General features: G+C 54.1%; 1 protein-coding gene across 2 annotated transcripts in view; it reads left to right on the forward strand.

The window, feature by feature from the left end:
- The window catches only part of CELSR1 (cadherin EGF LAG seven-pass G-type receptor 1), a 132,887-nt gene that overhangs the window by 93,927 nt on the left and 24,885 nt on the right, over nucleotides 1–14,075 (forward strand). For both annotated transcript variants that reach the window (XM_074326582.2, XM_074326581.2), the window contains exons 10-19: nucleotides 2,772–2,957; nucleotides 4,051–4,164; nucleotides 5,024–5,198; nucleotides 5,836–5,977; nucleotides 7,977–8,097; nucleotides 9,735–9,918; nucleotides 10,261–10,362; nucleotides 11,218–11,312; nucleotides 11,762–11,971; nucleotides 13,541–13,724. In XM_074326582.2, coding sequence (XP_074182683.2) covers nucleotides 2,772–2,957; nucleotides 4,051–4,164; nucleotides 5,024–5,198; nucleotides 5,836–5,977; nucleotides 7,977–8,097; nucleotides 9,735–9,918; nucleotides 10,261–10,362; nucleotides 11,218–11,312; nucleotides 11,762–11,971; nucleotides 13,541–13,724 — 1,513 coding nt within the window. The remainder of the gene's footprint in view (nucleotides 1–2,771; nucleotides 2,958–4,050; nucleotides 4,165–5,023; nucleotides 5,199–5,835; nucleotides 5,978–7,976; nucleotides 8,098–9,734; nucleotides 9,919–10,260; nucleotides 10,363–11,217; nucleotides 11,313–11,761; nucleotides 11,972–13,540; nucleotides 13,725–14,075) is intronic.

Genomic DNA, 14,075 nt, shown 5'->3' on the forward strand with positions numbered 1-14,075 from the left:
AGCTAGCTCTGGGCCAAAACTTGGCAAGCACAGTTCTGCCCGGGGATGGTATTTTTCTCTGTGGTTGTTTCACTGTTAGAACAAATTAAATTGGCTGTTTTCAGTTCAGGTGATGAATAGGGGCTTGCAAGTTGTCCTTTGGCAGTGGAATCTCTAGGAAAAAAGTACGTTTCGGCAGGAACAACCCTGAAAGCCACAGACTCCCGTATTGTTTGAGTAGTTACATGATGGGTAGCTCATCCAAACATGAAGGGTTTTTTTCCAGGGACCATGGCCAGACCCTCCCTGCAGAAGACTGGAAGAGTGGTGGCCTTGGGGGAATTCTGCAGACCCCAGTGGCCACCCAGAAGGCCACTCCAGGGCAGGTCCCACAGGCTGGTCGCCCAGCACGACAGGAACAGTCTAGCTTATTTCCACGTGATGTGTTTGGAAGGCAGGCCTCCTGCAGGCCCCGTGAGTGAGCTCCGTGGGGCGGCAGATTGGTGCTGCATGGTTTCCACAAAAGGCCAGACAAGCTACATAGTCACCTCACAGCCCAATTTGGGTAATTGCTTCCGGGCACCCTGAATCCGCCTGCATTGTCAAGCGGGATAACCTGGCTATTGTTGAAAGCCTCTCCTAAATCTGGTGACAGACCTAAGGTGGCAAGCAGTTACTGCCCACGGTCCCAAGATTCATCCTACACATATCGCTTTTGTGTGTAGACATATGTCACTTTTATTGTTGGTCTGCCAGGCTTTGGGTTTTGTTAGTCAGGACAGGGAAAGAAAGTGGCAACGGAAATTGACTTAAACATCTGTGGAGCAAAAGGAAACAAAATGCAAAAAGGTTAAAATGTATCTTCTTCAGTTTACCCATTGAGACTAAAAACCAAAATGCATTCTTAGTTGCATTATCTTTGTGATCAGTTAAAAATATTTTTTATTTTCCATCGTGATTTCTCCTTTGGTGCATGGAGGTATTTAAGAAGTGTAGTTCTGAGTTAGCAAGCGGATAGCATTTTATAGTCAATCATTTTGTTATTGTTTCTAGCATAATTGCAGGTCAGAAAACGTATGCTGTAGCATCTCAGACCTTTGAAATGTGTTCAGACTTGCTTTGTAGCCCATCATTTCGTAATTTTTGTGACTGTCCCAGCGGTACTTGAAAAGAATGTGTGCTCTGCAGATGTGTTCTGTAGTGTTCTATGTATGTCAAGTAAGTGAGGCTTGTTCGTTGTGGCATTCAAATCTATATCATCATTGGGGTGTTTGTTTGTCTACTTGTCTACTTGTTTTCTCAGTCACTGAGACAGGTGAGTTGAAAATCTCCAGTCTTGATTGTGGATTTATCTCTTTTTTTAGTTCTGTCACTTCTTGCTTTGTAGATTTTGAGGCTATGTTATTCAGTGTGTACAAATGTAGAATTGTTTTATCTTCCTGGAAAATTGTTATTATGATGAAAATCCTGTTTATCTCTAGTAATTAATTTTGCCTTAATCTACTGTGTCATATTACTATTGCTATCATTGCTATCGTATCACTTGCTTTGTTCTGGTTAGTGTTTACATAATGTATCTTTTTCTAACCTTTTACTTTCAACATTGCTGTACCCTTATATTTGAGGTGTGTCTCTTATAAGTAGTGAATTTATAACTTTTTTTATCTCCTCCATCTTAACTGAAATTATCTTTAAACATGAGTACTTCAGGTTAGTTACAAGGTTATTTTCTGATCTTTCTCACATGTATGTAAACATGGTAGCTTGAGTCTAATCTCGTGAAATGCAACATTTACCTCCAAAACTAAAGGTCTAATAGTCACCTGAACCTGCTGCCTTTGAAAGTTCTGTGGTTCCTGTTATTATCCTCAAGTCTGTTTGATGCTTCTGTTTTCTGGATTCCCAGTGCGTCTGTTTCCACTGCTTCTTGCTTCTCTTGGTTTCCAAGCACATTTTCCCGTCTCCTCCGGTATTTGGTTAGTTTTGATTGAGTGTTGGGCATTGTATTGTAAAAGTAGAGAATTTAAAACTAGAATGGTGGTGTCACTGTCTCTCATGTTTGCTCTGACAGGCAGGCCCCATGCTGGGCAGGCTCTGAATTCTGGTTTTTGTCCTTCTGGCCCCATGAGCCTAGGAAGCTTTGCTCAGCTTTCAGCTGTAGCTGTGTCCTCCAGAACCAGCTGGCGATCATAGGGGAAGGCAAACAGCAAGCTCATTTCTGCCAATCCCTGTTTTCTCCCTGGTTGTGGGCTCTATAACTGTGCCTTGAGTCTCTCTGATGCCTTCAGACAGGTGTGGTGTATATTTGTCTCATTTTCCTACATGTTCTCAGGAGGAGTTTGGTCTAAATCACCCAACCCTTCATTTGAGGAAGCAAGATCTTGGTATTACCGTGACTACATTTTCTTAAAACATGAATGTCTTAGGCCAGTTACAATGCTTATTATTCTTATTTTTTGTACATATGTTTAAATATGGTGGCCTGAATCTTGTCTCGTGAAGAGTAACATTTGCATCCAAAATAAGTGGTTGTCCCCAGTACTTAAGTCTAATGGGTGTTATCCTACTTGACCACTGTCAACATTTGGCACGTCTTACCATAGAAAAAGGCGTGTAATTCTGAAGAGTATCACAGGCAACAAGAAATTAAACTTGGCCTAATTTTTAAGTCTATCTTTGACGCAGTGCCCTGTACTGTTTGCTTGCATGACTGTTACTTACGTGACTGCGAAGTCTTTTCTATTTTGTCGTCATTGCATCGATTGATTGGTATGGCTCTCCCCATCCTACAGATTCTAAACAACTACATCCAGTTTGAGGTGTCCCACGGCCCCTCGGACGTGGCGTCCATGAGGCTGTCCAGGTCCCGTGTGACCGACGGGGAATGGCACCACCTGTTGATAGAACTGAAGAGCGCCAAGGAGGGCAAAGACATCAAGTACCTTGCGGTCATGACCTTGGACTATGGGTTGGACCAGGTGAGTTGGCATCTGCACCCTCTTTGGAACAGACGGCGTCATGGGGTCTATAGGAAAACAGAGTGACCCTTCCATGTGCCAGGACCTGCAAGAGCCCTTGGGGATTAGAGACACACGTTCTGGGTGTGCTCCCCCACCCCTGAGGTCAGGGCTCAAATTCCACCTCATGCTGAGGTCACCGGATCTGCACCTCATCCCCCTTCCAGATGGTCAGCTCCTAGAATCAGGAACTGGATTTCGTCTCCCTGTGTGTCCCATCAAGATGCCTTTGGCACCTTCAGCAGTGGGTTCTTGTAGCAAAGCTGTCTTGAGTGACAGCTGTGCCCTCAGCGTTGTGCTTCTTGGCAAAGAAAGACAATGAAGGGGTCCTCGCCCTCAGAGTGGATGGTGCATGAAGGTGGGTGAGCAGTGAGACCCAGGCACCAGAGGGGGCCATGGGACAGCAGAGAGGTGCCTATGCCTGTCCCAGATGGGCAAGTGGCGGCCCAGGCAGGGTGCGCTCAGAGAACGCTTTCTGAACCACATGGATTTCCACGGTTTGCAGCCAAGTAACGAGGCGTTTTTTTTGCGGGACACCCACACACTTCAGAGTGATTTTTAAGCACTCTTGGAGTCCAGGCTTGTCTTACACCTAGTTCTGAGAATAAACAGCTGTCATATTCCACGGGCACATCTTCCTGGGCCTGAGGGTCTGGCCAAGACTTTCTTAGATTCCGCTAAGAGCGGACGTGACTTTCCATTTGCTGACGTCTCCCTAGTTTATCAAGCTCTTTCATGCACAGTGGCTCGTTAATGGTGCTCGTCATGGAGATGGGAGGGTTGCCCACGTACCCCCAGCTGGCCGTCTCCACTGGGCTGGGACGTGGACATGTGTCCCCTGTCCCAGTTCCCACGCCCTGTCTGTCACACACAGACAGCCGTGTTTTCCACGGGAAGGCGGAGCCCGGCCTCCCCTCTGTTTAAAGGCCCACACATCCTCATGCTCTGGGGAGTTTGCCAAAGCGACTGCGTTTCAACCTTCCAGCACATTCTTTTCAGCCAGCAGGAAGATGGTGCCAGAACGGTGATGTATCCTCCCTTCCTCCCTTCGCAGGACACAGTGCAGATCGGGAATCAGCTTCCAGGGCTGAAGATGAGGAGCATCGTGGTGGGGGGCGTGTCTGAAGACAAGGTCTCAGTGCGCCGCGGTTTCCGGGGCTGCATGCAGGTATGGCCGAGGGCGTGGGGTCCCCCCTCCTGGCTGGCCCAGGGGCCGCCAGCACTGCATGTGGTACCATTGGTCAACCTGTTAGTTTTCAGGAAACGAATAACTTATCTAAGAGCCAGCCCAGCCTTTACAAAGCCTGATTCCAACTTGGACCCATTCTCCTCACGTTCCCTGGAGTTCTCCCCGCTCTGTAGCCCCCGCCACCAGGTCACCGTCGGCCGCCTGCAGCTCTGCCTTCATGGCGGGTCCAGAATCCGCCCCTGGCTGCTTCCACCAGCCCACAGCTCCTGCCCATGGTCCCCTGGGCCTCCCATGCAGGGAAATAAACTCCTTATGTTCCTTCACCTCACAGCCCCCCATGCCCCGGTGATCTGGCCTGGCGTGTTCTCTGAGCCCCGTCCCCACCTCTGCCGTGCTTTCGCCACAGGGCTTCCTGCCCTGGAACTTGCCTCGTGTGGCGGCCCCTCTGCCTGGATGCCCTCGCACAGCCACCCCCTATCCCGTGAGCTGCCTTGCCCACTGTCACCCACGGGCACACCTCCCATGACCCTCATTTATTTTGCCTCATGGTACTCACATGGAATTACTGGAACGTGGAAGCATTCTGTCTTTATTTCCGGGGGGCCCGTCTCCCTGCCTGGAATACAGCTTGGTGGAGGCAGAAGTGACCTCGTTCCTGCCGTCACCCTACCTGTCTGCGCCTCTCACCCCGCCAGTCCCAGCTCCGTAGATAAATGAAGTATCACTTTAGAGACAAGGGACCGGACAGAATTTGGGTTCCTTAACTTCTAGTTACCTTTCGGGGTTCCTCCAGCCCCAAGGCCACAAGATGGAGTCCGGCTGCCCTTTCTTAACACAGGGAGTAAGAATGGGGGAGACGTCCACCAACATCGCCATGCTGAACATGGACGACGCCCTCAAGGTCAGGGTGAAGGACGGCTGTGACGTTGGGGACCCGTGTGCCTCCAGCCCCTGCCCTCAGCACAGTCGCTGTCGTGACGCCTGGGACAGCTACGCCTGCATCTGCAACAAAGGTGAGAGCCCCAGCACCCACAGCCCCTTTCCTGATGCCCGTCCATGGATGGCGACGCTTTTAGTGTTCCGAATGCATCGAGAAAAGCTAAAGTGGAGTGTCAGCTTCCCCACCAACTCTCCGTTGGCCCGTGGAGCCCTGACCTTTGGTTTCTAACTAAGGAGCGAGCCTTCTCTTCTTAAAATGCTGTCCCATGTCGTTTCTCCACTCGGGGCAGAAGAGACCCTCCAGGCTTCATCCTCAGGACTCATGATGAGATGAGGGAAAGAATTAGGGAAAAGAACACATTTTTTAAAAGTACGCATTCAGTGTTTGCCTCTGAATTTTGAGGTGCTGCAGTCACACTCAGCTGACACCCATCCACCGTGTGTCGTGTGGTGGCCACGGCTCCTGCCCTCCCGTGTAGTGGGGCCTGGGAGGCCGTCGTCTCTGCCTTTCCAAGTCTCACCCACTGAATGGTTGTGTTCCCCATGGCTCCGAGGTGCCCCTGGGCATTCCTCTGCGGAAGAGTCTGGGAAGTCGAGTCTTGGGGAAGACAGATGGCTGAGATGTCTTAACATAGAGGGTTTGGCTCTGGAAGGTGATGTGCAGGGCCAGAGGCGGGTTCTGGCGGGGCTCATGCTGGCCTGTCTCCCCAGGGTACTTTGGAAAGAAGTGTGTGGACGTGTGTCAGCTGAACCCCTGCGAGCACGTGGCGGCTTGCGTGCGCAGCTCCAGCGCCCCGCAGGGCTACGTGTGTGAGTGCGGGTCCAGCCACTACGGGCAGTACTGTGAGAACAGGTAAGAGGACGCCCCTCAATCCACACCGTCACCTCTCCTCTTGGTTATTTCACCCAAAATATATCTACTTCTGGGTTAAGGACCTATTCAGTTTATTTTTTTCAAATTTGGCGTGAAATAAATGAGAATCAAATTGAGCATTTCACAGTGACCCCGTCTAAGCACATTTCCACTCCAGAAACGTACAGCAAAGTCGTCTCTCTACTTTGTGCAAAGTCCACTGTGCACAGAGCGGGCAGGGGCTCAGCTGCGGGAAGATGAGAGTAACTGCAGGAAACACTTTATCCTTTGAGGTCTTGTTTGACAGGCACGTGAGTCCTGGTGCCCGGAGCCCAGGTGTGTAGTCGTTGCAGGTAAATCCCTTTCTTCCAGATGGGGCACTTTGGAGGTCACGGCTGGTGATCCTTAGCCAGTGCTGGCCAACCATCCTGATGCAGGAGCCATGTAGATGCCAGCCTGCTCCACCTGGCAGGGACTCGCTCTGCTCTTTGTCATTCGGGGACCCCACCTGTGAACAAGATGCAGCCGTGCCCTTGGGCTCATGATCTCATGGAGAGATGGGCACCACTGGCTGCTGGATGACAATTGTATAGGAGGCGGGGAGGCCCCAGGGCAAGGCGTTTCAGGGACAAACCAGGGGCAGAGCCGGGAACAGTGAAGGGCCAGGCCAGCCTGAAGCGCTCAGAGAGTGAGACCTGGAGGCCCATGATTCCGGGCATATCCTGTGCTAGGGAGGCAGGCCAGCCTAAAAGGGGGCCTGCCCTGTAAGCAGGAACAGATCGCGGCTTTTGGGGGGCCATGGGGCAGAAAAGTGGCAGGATCAGGTCTGGGTCTCAGAGGCCCCGGCTCCTTTGTGGAACACGGTCAGAGCAGGCGGAACCTGGAGGCAGGGGGACCAGCGCAGAGGTGGTACAGTGTCCCAGAGGCCGGGCATTGCAGGCAGTCAGGGCTCAGGAAGTGGTGAAGAGAAGGGGTTCGCGAAGGTTCTGGGGTCCCCACCCTGTAAATGCAGACCCATATACACCAGACTGGAGACCTCTGCCCAGGAACCCTGTCTTGGTCGTTTTCATGGCCCTGACATGAACACAATCGATACTTAATAATTGCTTATGAGGTGAGCGAGAGGGTAAGAGAGGTTGGCGGGGTCCAGGTGGAGTGCCATTAGCCAGGATAGGAGGCACAGTCTCATTTTGAGGAGCCTGAGGGATACCTGGGGGAGCGTCCTGCAGGCAGGTGTGTCTGCAGGTGGCACGCAGGTGAGCCGTCAGGTCGGGCAGAGGCAGGATGGCCTAGCCTCATCCTCATCCGTGCTGCTCCTCTCAGGGTCTGCGGGCTCTGCCAGGCAGGCGCATGTGGTAGGACTGGGTGGGTCTGAGGATTCTCAGCCCACCAGGTCCAGCCCTCACGGAGTTGACTAAGGCACATGCCACATCCACGGAAAGGCTATTCTGAGCATCCGTGGGACGTGGCCAGTGTTTGACCTTGGGGACCTGAGACACCGTGGAGGCTGCAGAAGCCCTGGTTCAGCATCCTTGAGCTGGCAGATGCCCGGATCCCGGGGGTAGCTTGCCCGGGGCAGCTGGGCTCAGTCTGCTGTGTGGGGCAGCGGGGACGTGAAAGGCCAGCCAGTGGGGTCAGTTGTCACAGTGTGGGTGCTGGGGCACAGTGAGTGTGGTGATGTCATGCTAACCAACGCCTGGGTGGGGTAGTGACCTGTGTCTTCTAGGTAGAAGAAATAAGTGGGCAAACAAATTATTTAAAAATAACAGTTCTGTAGGTAGAACCCTTCCAAACATGGGTCCCTCAAGGCTGGAAGTGGGGCCTGAAATTCTTAAGAGTTCTGGGGGTGGGGCAAGCAGGGGAAACTGAGGCCACTCAAGGTGGGGGAAGGTGCCCAGAACCGGGCCAGCCGAGGCTCCAGGCCCCCAGCAGGCTTACGTTCATTCTGAGGAGGACGGTTATGCAACAGCGGCCACCTGCCATCTTGTCTTCTCAACAGGATCGACCTTCCGTGCCCCAAAGGCTGGTGGGGAAACCCCGTGTGCGGACCCTGCCACTGTGCTGTTGGCAAAGGTTTCGATCCCGACTGCAACAAGACCAACGGGCAGTGCCAGTGCAAGGTGAGGCCTGGCCGCAGACGGACGGTGGGCATGCATCCCCCACCCCCACCTCGGGTGCCGAGCCCAGGGAGCCGGCCGTGCATGCAGGCGCACACACACACACACACACCAATGTGTGTGTAAACACACACACACGTGTACCTGGACACACACACATCCTGAGCCCAGGGAAATCACAGTGCACACACATACTTACATGCTAATGTGGTTTTCGATTGCTCGCTGCCCACCGCGGTGCTATGCATACACCAGGGGTGGTTTTCCTGTGGAAGCTGGTTGGGACCGGGGGAGCTAGAGTCCTCAGCCGCCCACTCCGTTGGTAACGGGAAACAGTGTTTCTGGGAGGTTGGCTCATTTTCTGCAGCAGCCACGATTCTCCTAGTGGGCCGTTTTCCTGGTCTTTTATCAAACCAGCACTCAGTGATGGCCCAAATTGTTAAAGAGCCTTGCCCACACCCCGCTCGGGTGTCTGCCATTCGCGTGCGTGGCACGGAGCTCACCTGCTCGTGTCTCTGAACGTGCTTGAGTGTTCTCAGCCCAAATGGTACGAAGCCCCGTCCCCCTCGGTTCCTGGAAGGCATCGCACACCCTGAGTCCTGTTGACAACTGCTGTTGAGCTGCTGGTAACTGGAAACCCAAAGGAAAGGTCTGCTGGTGACAGTAGCCACTTGCCGAGGGACATGTGCTGCCCCAGTCCAGGAAAGTGCCATCGCAGGGCACACTCTGACACTCCCCGGTGATCTGTTTAACACCTATAATGTCCCTCGTGGTCCACAGTGCTTCCAAAACGTGACTTGTCTCCTGAAGCACTTAAATGAAAAATGACAATGGCCACAGGGGACCAGGACGAGGCGAGGCCCATGCAGGAGGTGGCAGAGTGGCATCAGTGGGTGGCAGGGCAGGAGGACAGTGGGGAGGGTATTTGGGGAAAATGTGCCGAGAATTTTTTTTCTCATAAAAATAATTACAGAAAATGCAGGAAGGAATTTAAAAGGTGACAGCCCATCTCCCCCCCAGGTGACTGCTACCATTTTTGCACCTCCTCCCAGGTACTAATACACACATAGTTGTAAACCCCTGTGCACATGTGTGGGCAGTTCTGTGTCTGCCTGACGGGGAAGCCTGGATACTGGCCACAAGTCTGCCCGAGTCATAGCCTGAACCAGTGTTCAGTGGGGGTGGGGTGCTTGAGTGACCTGGCAACTGTGGAGTGGCCAGTGAACTGCTGAGCTGGACATAAACCCCAGACTTTCCAAATCTGAATCCCTTGCTCTTGACATTCACCTTGACCTGCCCATCAGCAGATGTTCAGGCAGCTTCTAATTTCTCACAATTTTCCCCCAAAAAATTTTTTTTGCAAGGGCCATCCTCATACCTATATGTCCATTTGAATCCCTGGTCCTTTGTGGGACAAATATGCAGGTGGCCATCATAAGTATTTGCCAAGAAATGAGAGAGGAGGTGCTTTCCTGGCGAACGCACCGATCCAGTCTGGCTTTCTCGGGGCATGCGGGTGGAGGATGGCACAGAGAGGCCCAGGGCTGGGCTGGAACCTTGACGTTGCTCAGGAAGCATCTTCCAGGAGTACGGTCTCCGCAGGCATCTGAAGTCGCATGCGCTGCTTCTGGCATTTGCAGGAGAATCACTACAGGCCCCCAGACCAGGACACCTGCCTGCCGTGTGACTGCTTCCCACACGGCTCCCACAGCCGGGCCTGTGACATGGACACCGGCCAGTGCGCCTGCAAGCCCGGCGTCATTGGCCGCCAGTGCAACCGCTGCGACAACCCTTTCGCCGAGGTCACCACACTTGGCTGTGAAGGTTCGTGTCTCCCCTTGACCCTTTTCAGGCCACGTCATGGGGACAGGGGCTGTGGATACATGTGTGTGTCTGCGTGGGCACAGCACACTCCTGGGGTTTGGAGAACACTCAGCTGCCTTGTGGTCTCACTATGTCCATTTGGTCCTCTGTGGACCTGGCCCTGCACGACCGTGTCATTAGAGCCTGGGTCACCCCCCCAACCAATCTAATACTGGGGGGAAGACACGAGGGGTCCGTTCTTAGTGGGGACAGGGCCTCCTTCAGGGAGGAGCGTGCAGAGAACGCTGCACATTTTGGGCATGGCCATGCCTGGCTGAGGGCCTTCTTTTCTCTCTACCCCAGTGATCTACAGCGGATGTCCCAGAGCGTTTGAGGCCGGCATCTGGTGGCCGCAGACCAAGTTCGGGCAGCCGGCTGCGGTGCCATGCCCCAAAGGATCCGTGGGTAAGTGGCCTGTGGCGTCCGTTCCCAGCAGGAAATGGACAGAGGCATACAGCTTGCAGGAGAGCCGGCCAAGGCAGCAGAACTCACAGGTGGTCCATGCTGAAGAAAACTTTTTCCTTGGTACCGTGATTCCCCGAAAATAAGACCTCGCCGGACAATCAGCTCTAATGTGTCTCTTGGAGCAAAAATTAATATAAGACTCGGTCTTACATTAAAATAAGACCAGGACTTATATGGTCTTATATTAGAATAAGACCGGGTCTTATATTATATTATACTAGACCCAGTCTTATAGTCAAATAATTTTTGCTTCAAAAAGATGCATTATTGCTGATTGTGCGGTCTTATTTTAGAGGAAACACGGTAGTAGACAAAACCTGGAAAAGGATAATGAAAGCACACAGAGCACAGTGGCCAGGGGACTCGACAAACTGCTTTGCCACTCAGTGTGGGGTTCACTGTAAAATGGGGTTGCAGCTGCGTCCCCCCATGAGGGTGTTGGGGATCCCGTGAGACAACACTGGGAGCGCACACAGCCCCAGCGGCGCCGGGGCAGGCATGCAATGCACGTGGGTTTTGTCAGTGCTTGGCAAACGATTGAGCTGGTTTCTTTTTTCACGGACTTGCTCAGATGTTCACTCATCAGTGCTGGGCTCAGGCCAACTGTTAGGCAGCTTTAGCCATGGCCCCAGGCGTGAGACAGGAGTGCTTGGGTTGGCTTCGTGGCTGTGGCACCTGCGTGGCCCTGGGCCAGCGAGGGGCGGGCATCACACTGGGTTTGCATTCATCCAGACAAACCAATGTGAATGAACAGTTGGAATTTCAGGTTTCCTGAGTCTGTTCTCTGTTCCCCAGGAAATGCAGTGCGACACTGCAGCGGGGAGAAGGGCTGGCTGCCCCCTGAGCTTTTCAACTGCACCACCGTCTCCTTCCTGCAGCTCAAAGCCATGGTAGGGACAGGCGTGCAGACGGGGTTACCGGGAGGGGGTGGGCGACGAGGCAGCAGCAACCCTGCTGCTCAGAGGACAGCGTGGCTCAGGACTGTCTGTTCTGGGCTCCTGAGGCAGGGCCCATCTCCTCTTTCCCCTTCAGGACCCAGCTCTGCGTCTGGTTCTGCAAACTCCAAGTCCCCAGGCTCAAGTCCCCTGTCCTCTCATCTCGCCCTCATAGGCTCTCACTTTTTCCGCTTGGTGTATTTTCCGAGCACTTTCTGGCCTCACAAACCATCTGTCCTTTTTCGTGCACAGTTATCAGCGAGAGCTCATTTTTGGATTTTTGGATATCTTTGGTTCTTTCCTGACAAGGCGATTTCCACCGGAACGGGGTGAATTTCTAAACAGGAAGGACCCTAAGCGACCACGATCGGTTTGCAGACCTCACGTGTGTTCCTTCGTTCCAGAATGAGAAGCTGAGCCGTAACGAGACGCAGATGGATGGGGACGGGTCGCTGCGGCTGGCCAAGGCGCTGCGGAACGCCACGCAGCACACCGACACACCTTTCGGCAACGACGTACGCACGGCCTACCAGCTGCTGGCCCGCATCCTGCAGCACGAGAGCAGCCAGCAGGGCTTTGAGCTGGCGGCCACGCGGGACGCTGATTTCCACGAGGTAGGCTCGCCCCTCGGGGAGCCCGGCACATCCGGGGACGGCCTGTGAGCTCAGGTGTCCTGCAGGGACTCAGAGGACAGCTGGAGCCCTCGCCCGGCTGTGAAAGATCGTCAAACCCAGGGTCGTCCCGACAAAACTTCACTTTTCAGATGTGAGCCCTGTCCAGTGCAGTGGCCGGCAAAACTGATTCCAAGTGTTAGGATCGTTTGGGGAAGGGCATGTGTGGGTCACACTCGTCGTGATGATAATAGTGACGGCTGCTAGCAACTGACCATTTAGTACAGGCCACACGGTGTACTGTGTGGTTTCCACGAATTTGCTTACTTATGTCACACACACACCCTGCCACACATATTGCCCCATTTTACAGGTAAGGAAACTGAGTCACAGAGCGCCAAGGGCACACAGTTTGTGAAGGGTGGGGCTCTGGAGTCTCTGCTCCCACCCACACACCCCAAGGTCTAGCTGTCAAAGGCCATGACCTTCCCTACACAGACCCTCCTGTTTTACGTTTGGTTAAGTAATTGGCCTCTAGAAAACATCTGTTTAGAATGACTGTGAGGAGACTCATTCCTCCTGACATTCCTCCAAGCTCCTCTTGGAGAGGGCTCAGTGTCATCTCGCTTTCTCCTCCTCTCTGTGCCTCCCTGTCCACACAGAGCCTTTGGGGGGGCCTCCCTGTCCACACGGAGCCTTTGGGGGGGCCTCCCTGTCCACACGGAGCCTTTGGGGGGGCCTCCCTGTCCACACGGAGCCTTTGGGGGGGCCTCCCTGTCCACACGGAGCCTTTGGGGGGGCCTCCCTGTCCACACGGAGCCTTTGGGGGGGCCTCCCTGTCCACACGGAGCCTTTGGGAGGGCTCCCTGTCCATACAGAGCTCTTTAGGGACCTCCTCTTCCATGCAGGGCCCCTGGGGGACCTCTCCGTCCAAGCAGAGCCCCTGGGGGACCTCCCTGTCCATGCAGATCTCCCAGGGAGACCTCCCCATCCATGCAAAGCCGCAGGGTCTAAGCAGAGAGGGTCCCCTCACTTGCATTTCAATCCAGACCTGAGAGTTTGGACTGATAAAGTTTGTTCCCACTTCTGATTCTTTGCAAACAGAAGCTTCCCGTCCAGGCTTCTGTCTTGGGTTGGGACTCCTGAGCCCATGGACAGTCGTGTGTCTGCCTCATGCTTTATGCTGCCTTCTCCCCCCTTCACATAAACCTTGAAGTGTCGGGGGAGCAACGTCACCCACAGTCACCTTCCATGTCACCTCAGCTGGCTCACTGTGTGCTCAGCAGCTGGGGCGGCAGTTCCCACCACCTGGTTTACCGGGTGGGGTTGGGGTTCTGATGTAACCAGGGCACCTCCCCTTTGTGTCTCGGGGTGCACATGCGAAACCCCCCGCAGGGCTTCTGCCTGACACACTGTCCTGCCTTTGAGACGAAAACACCATGTCTCCTCCATGCGCAGTCCTGGCCCAGCCTGGTCTTCCTGAACCTGGGGAGCTCCCACCGTGGCCGCCAGGCCTCTGGGCTGGCTGTACCCATGAGCTGAGTGCCGTCTGTCTGTCATCTGTCTGAGCAGGACGTCGTCCGCACGGGCAGCGCCCTCCTGGCCCCGGGCACCAGGGCCGCATGGGAGCAGATCCAGCGGAGCGAGGGGGGCGTGGCGCAGCTGCTGAGGCGCTTCGAGGCATATTTCAGCAACGTGGCACGCAACCTGCGGAGGACCTACCTGAGGCCCTTCGTCATCGTCACCGCCAACATGAGTAAGGGCCACGCGCCACGTGGGGGAGGGGTGTGCTCCGCGGGCAGAACCCCCGCTCTGTCAGGGTGCGTGGCCCCAGCACGGCCATCTCTTAGGGAAGGGTCAACGGCTCTGGCCTCGGTGTCCTTGTCTGTAAAATGGGGAGACAGGACTCTCCTTGTCCAGCCTGTCCAAAGATGGTCCACAGACACACATACCACTCCTGGGTCCAGGAAATCAGGGACAGGCCTGAGCAGAGGTGACGAGGTGGCGAAGTACCACTGGCAGGTCTGTGGTGGCCTGCAGGCCTTTCAGAACTCGGGTGGAGACGGTCTGGGGAAGTGGGCATGGGGGTGTGGCCTCAGGTCCATCC

The sequence above is a fragment of the Rhinolophus sinicus genome, chromosome 1 (assembly GCF_057876585.1).
Source record: "Rhinolophus sinicus isolate RSI-liver-muscle chromosome 1, RSI-T2T, whole genome shotgun sequence".
NCBI classification, from domain to species: domain Eukaryota; kingdom Metazoa; phylum Chordata; class Mammalia; order Chiroptera; family Rhinolophidae; genus Rhinolophus; species Rhinolophus sinicus.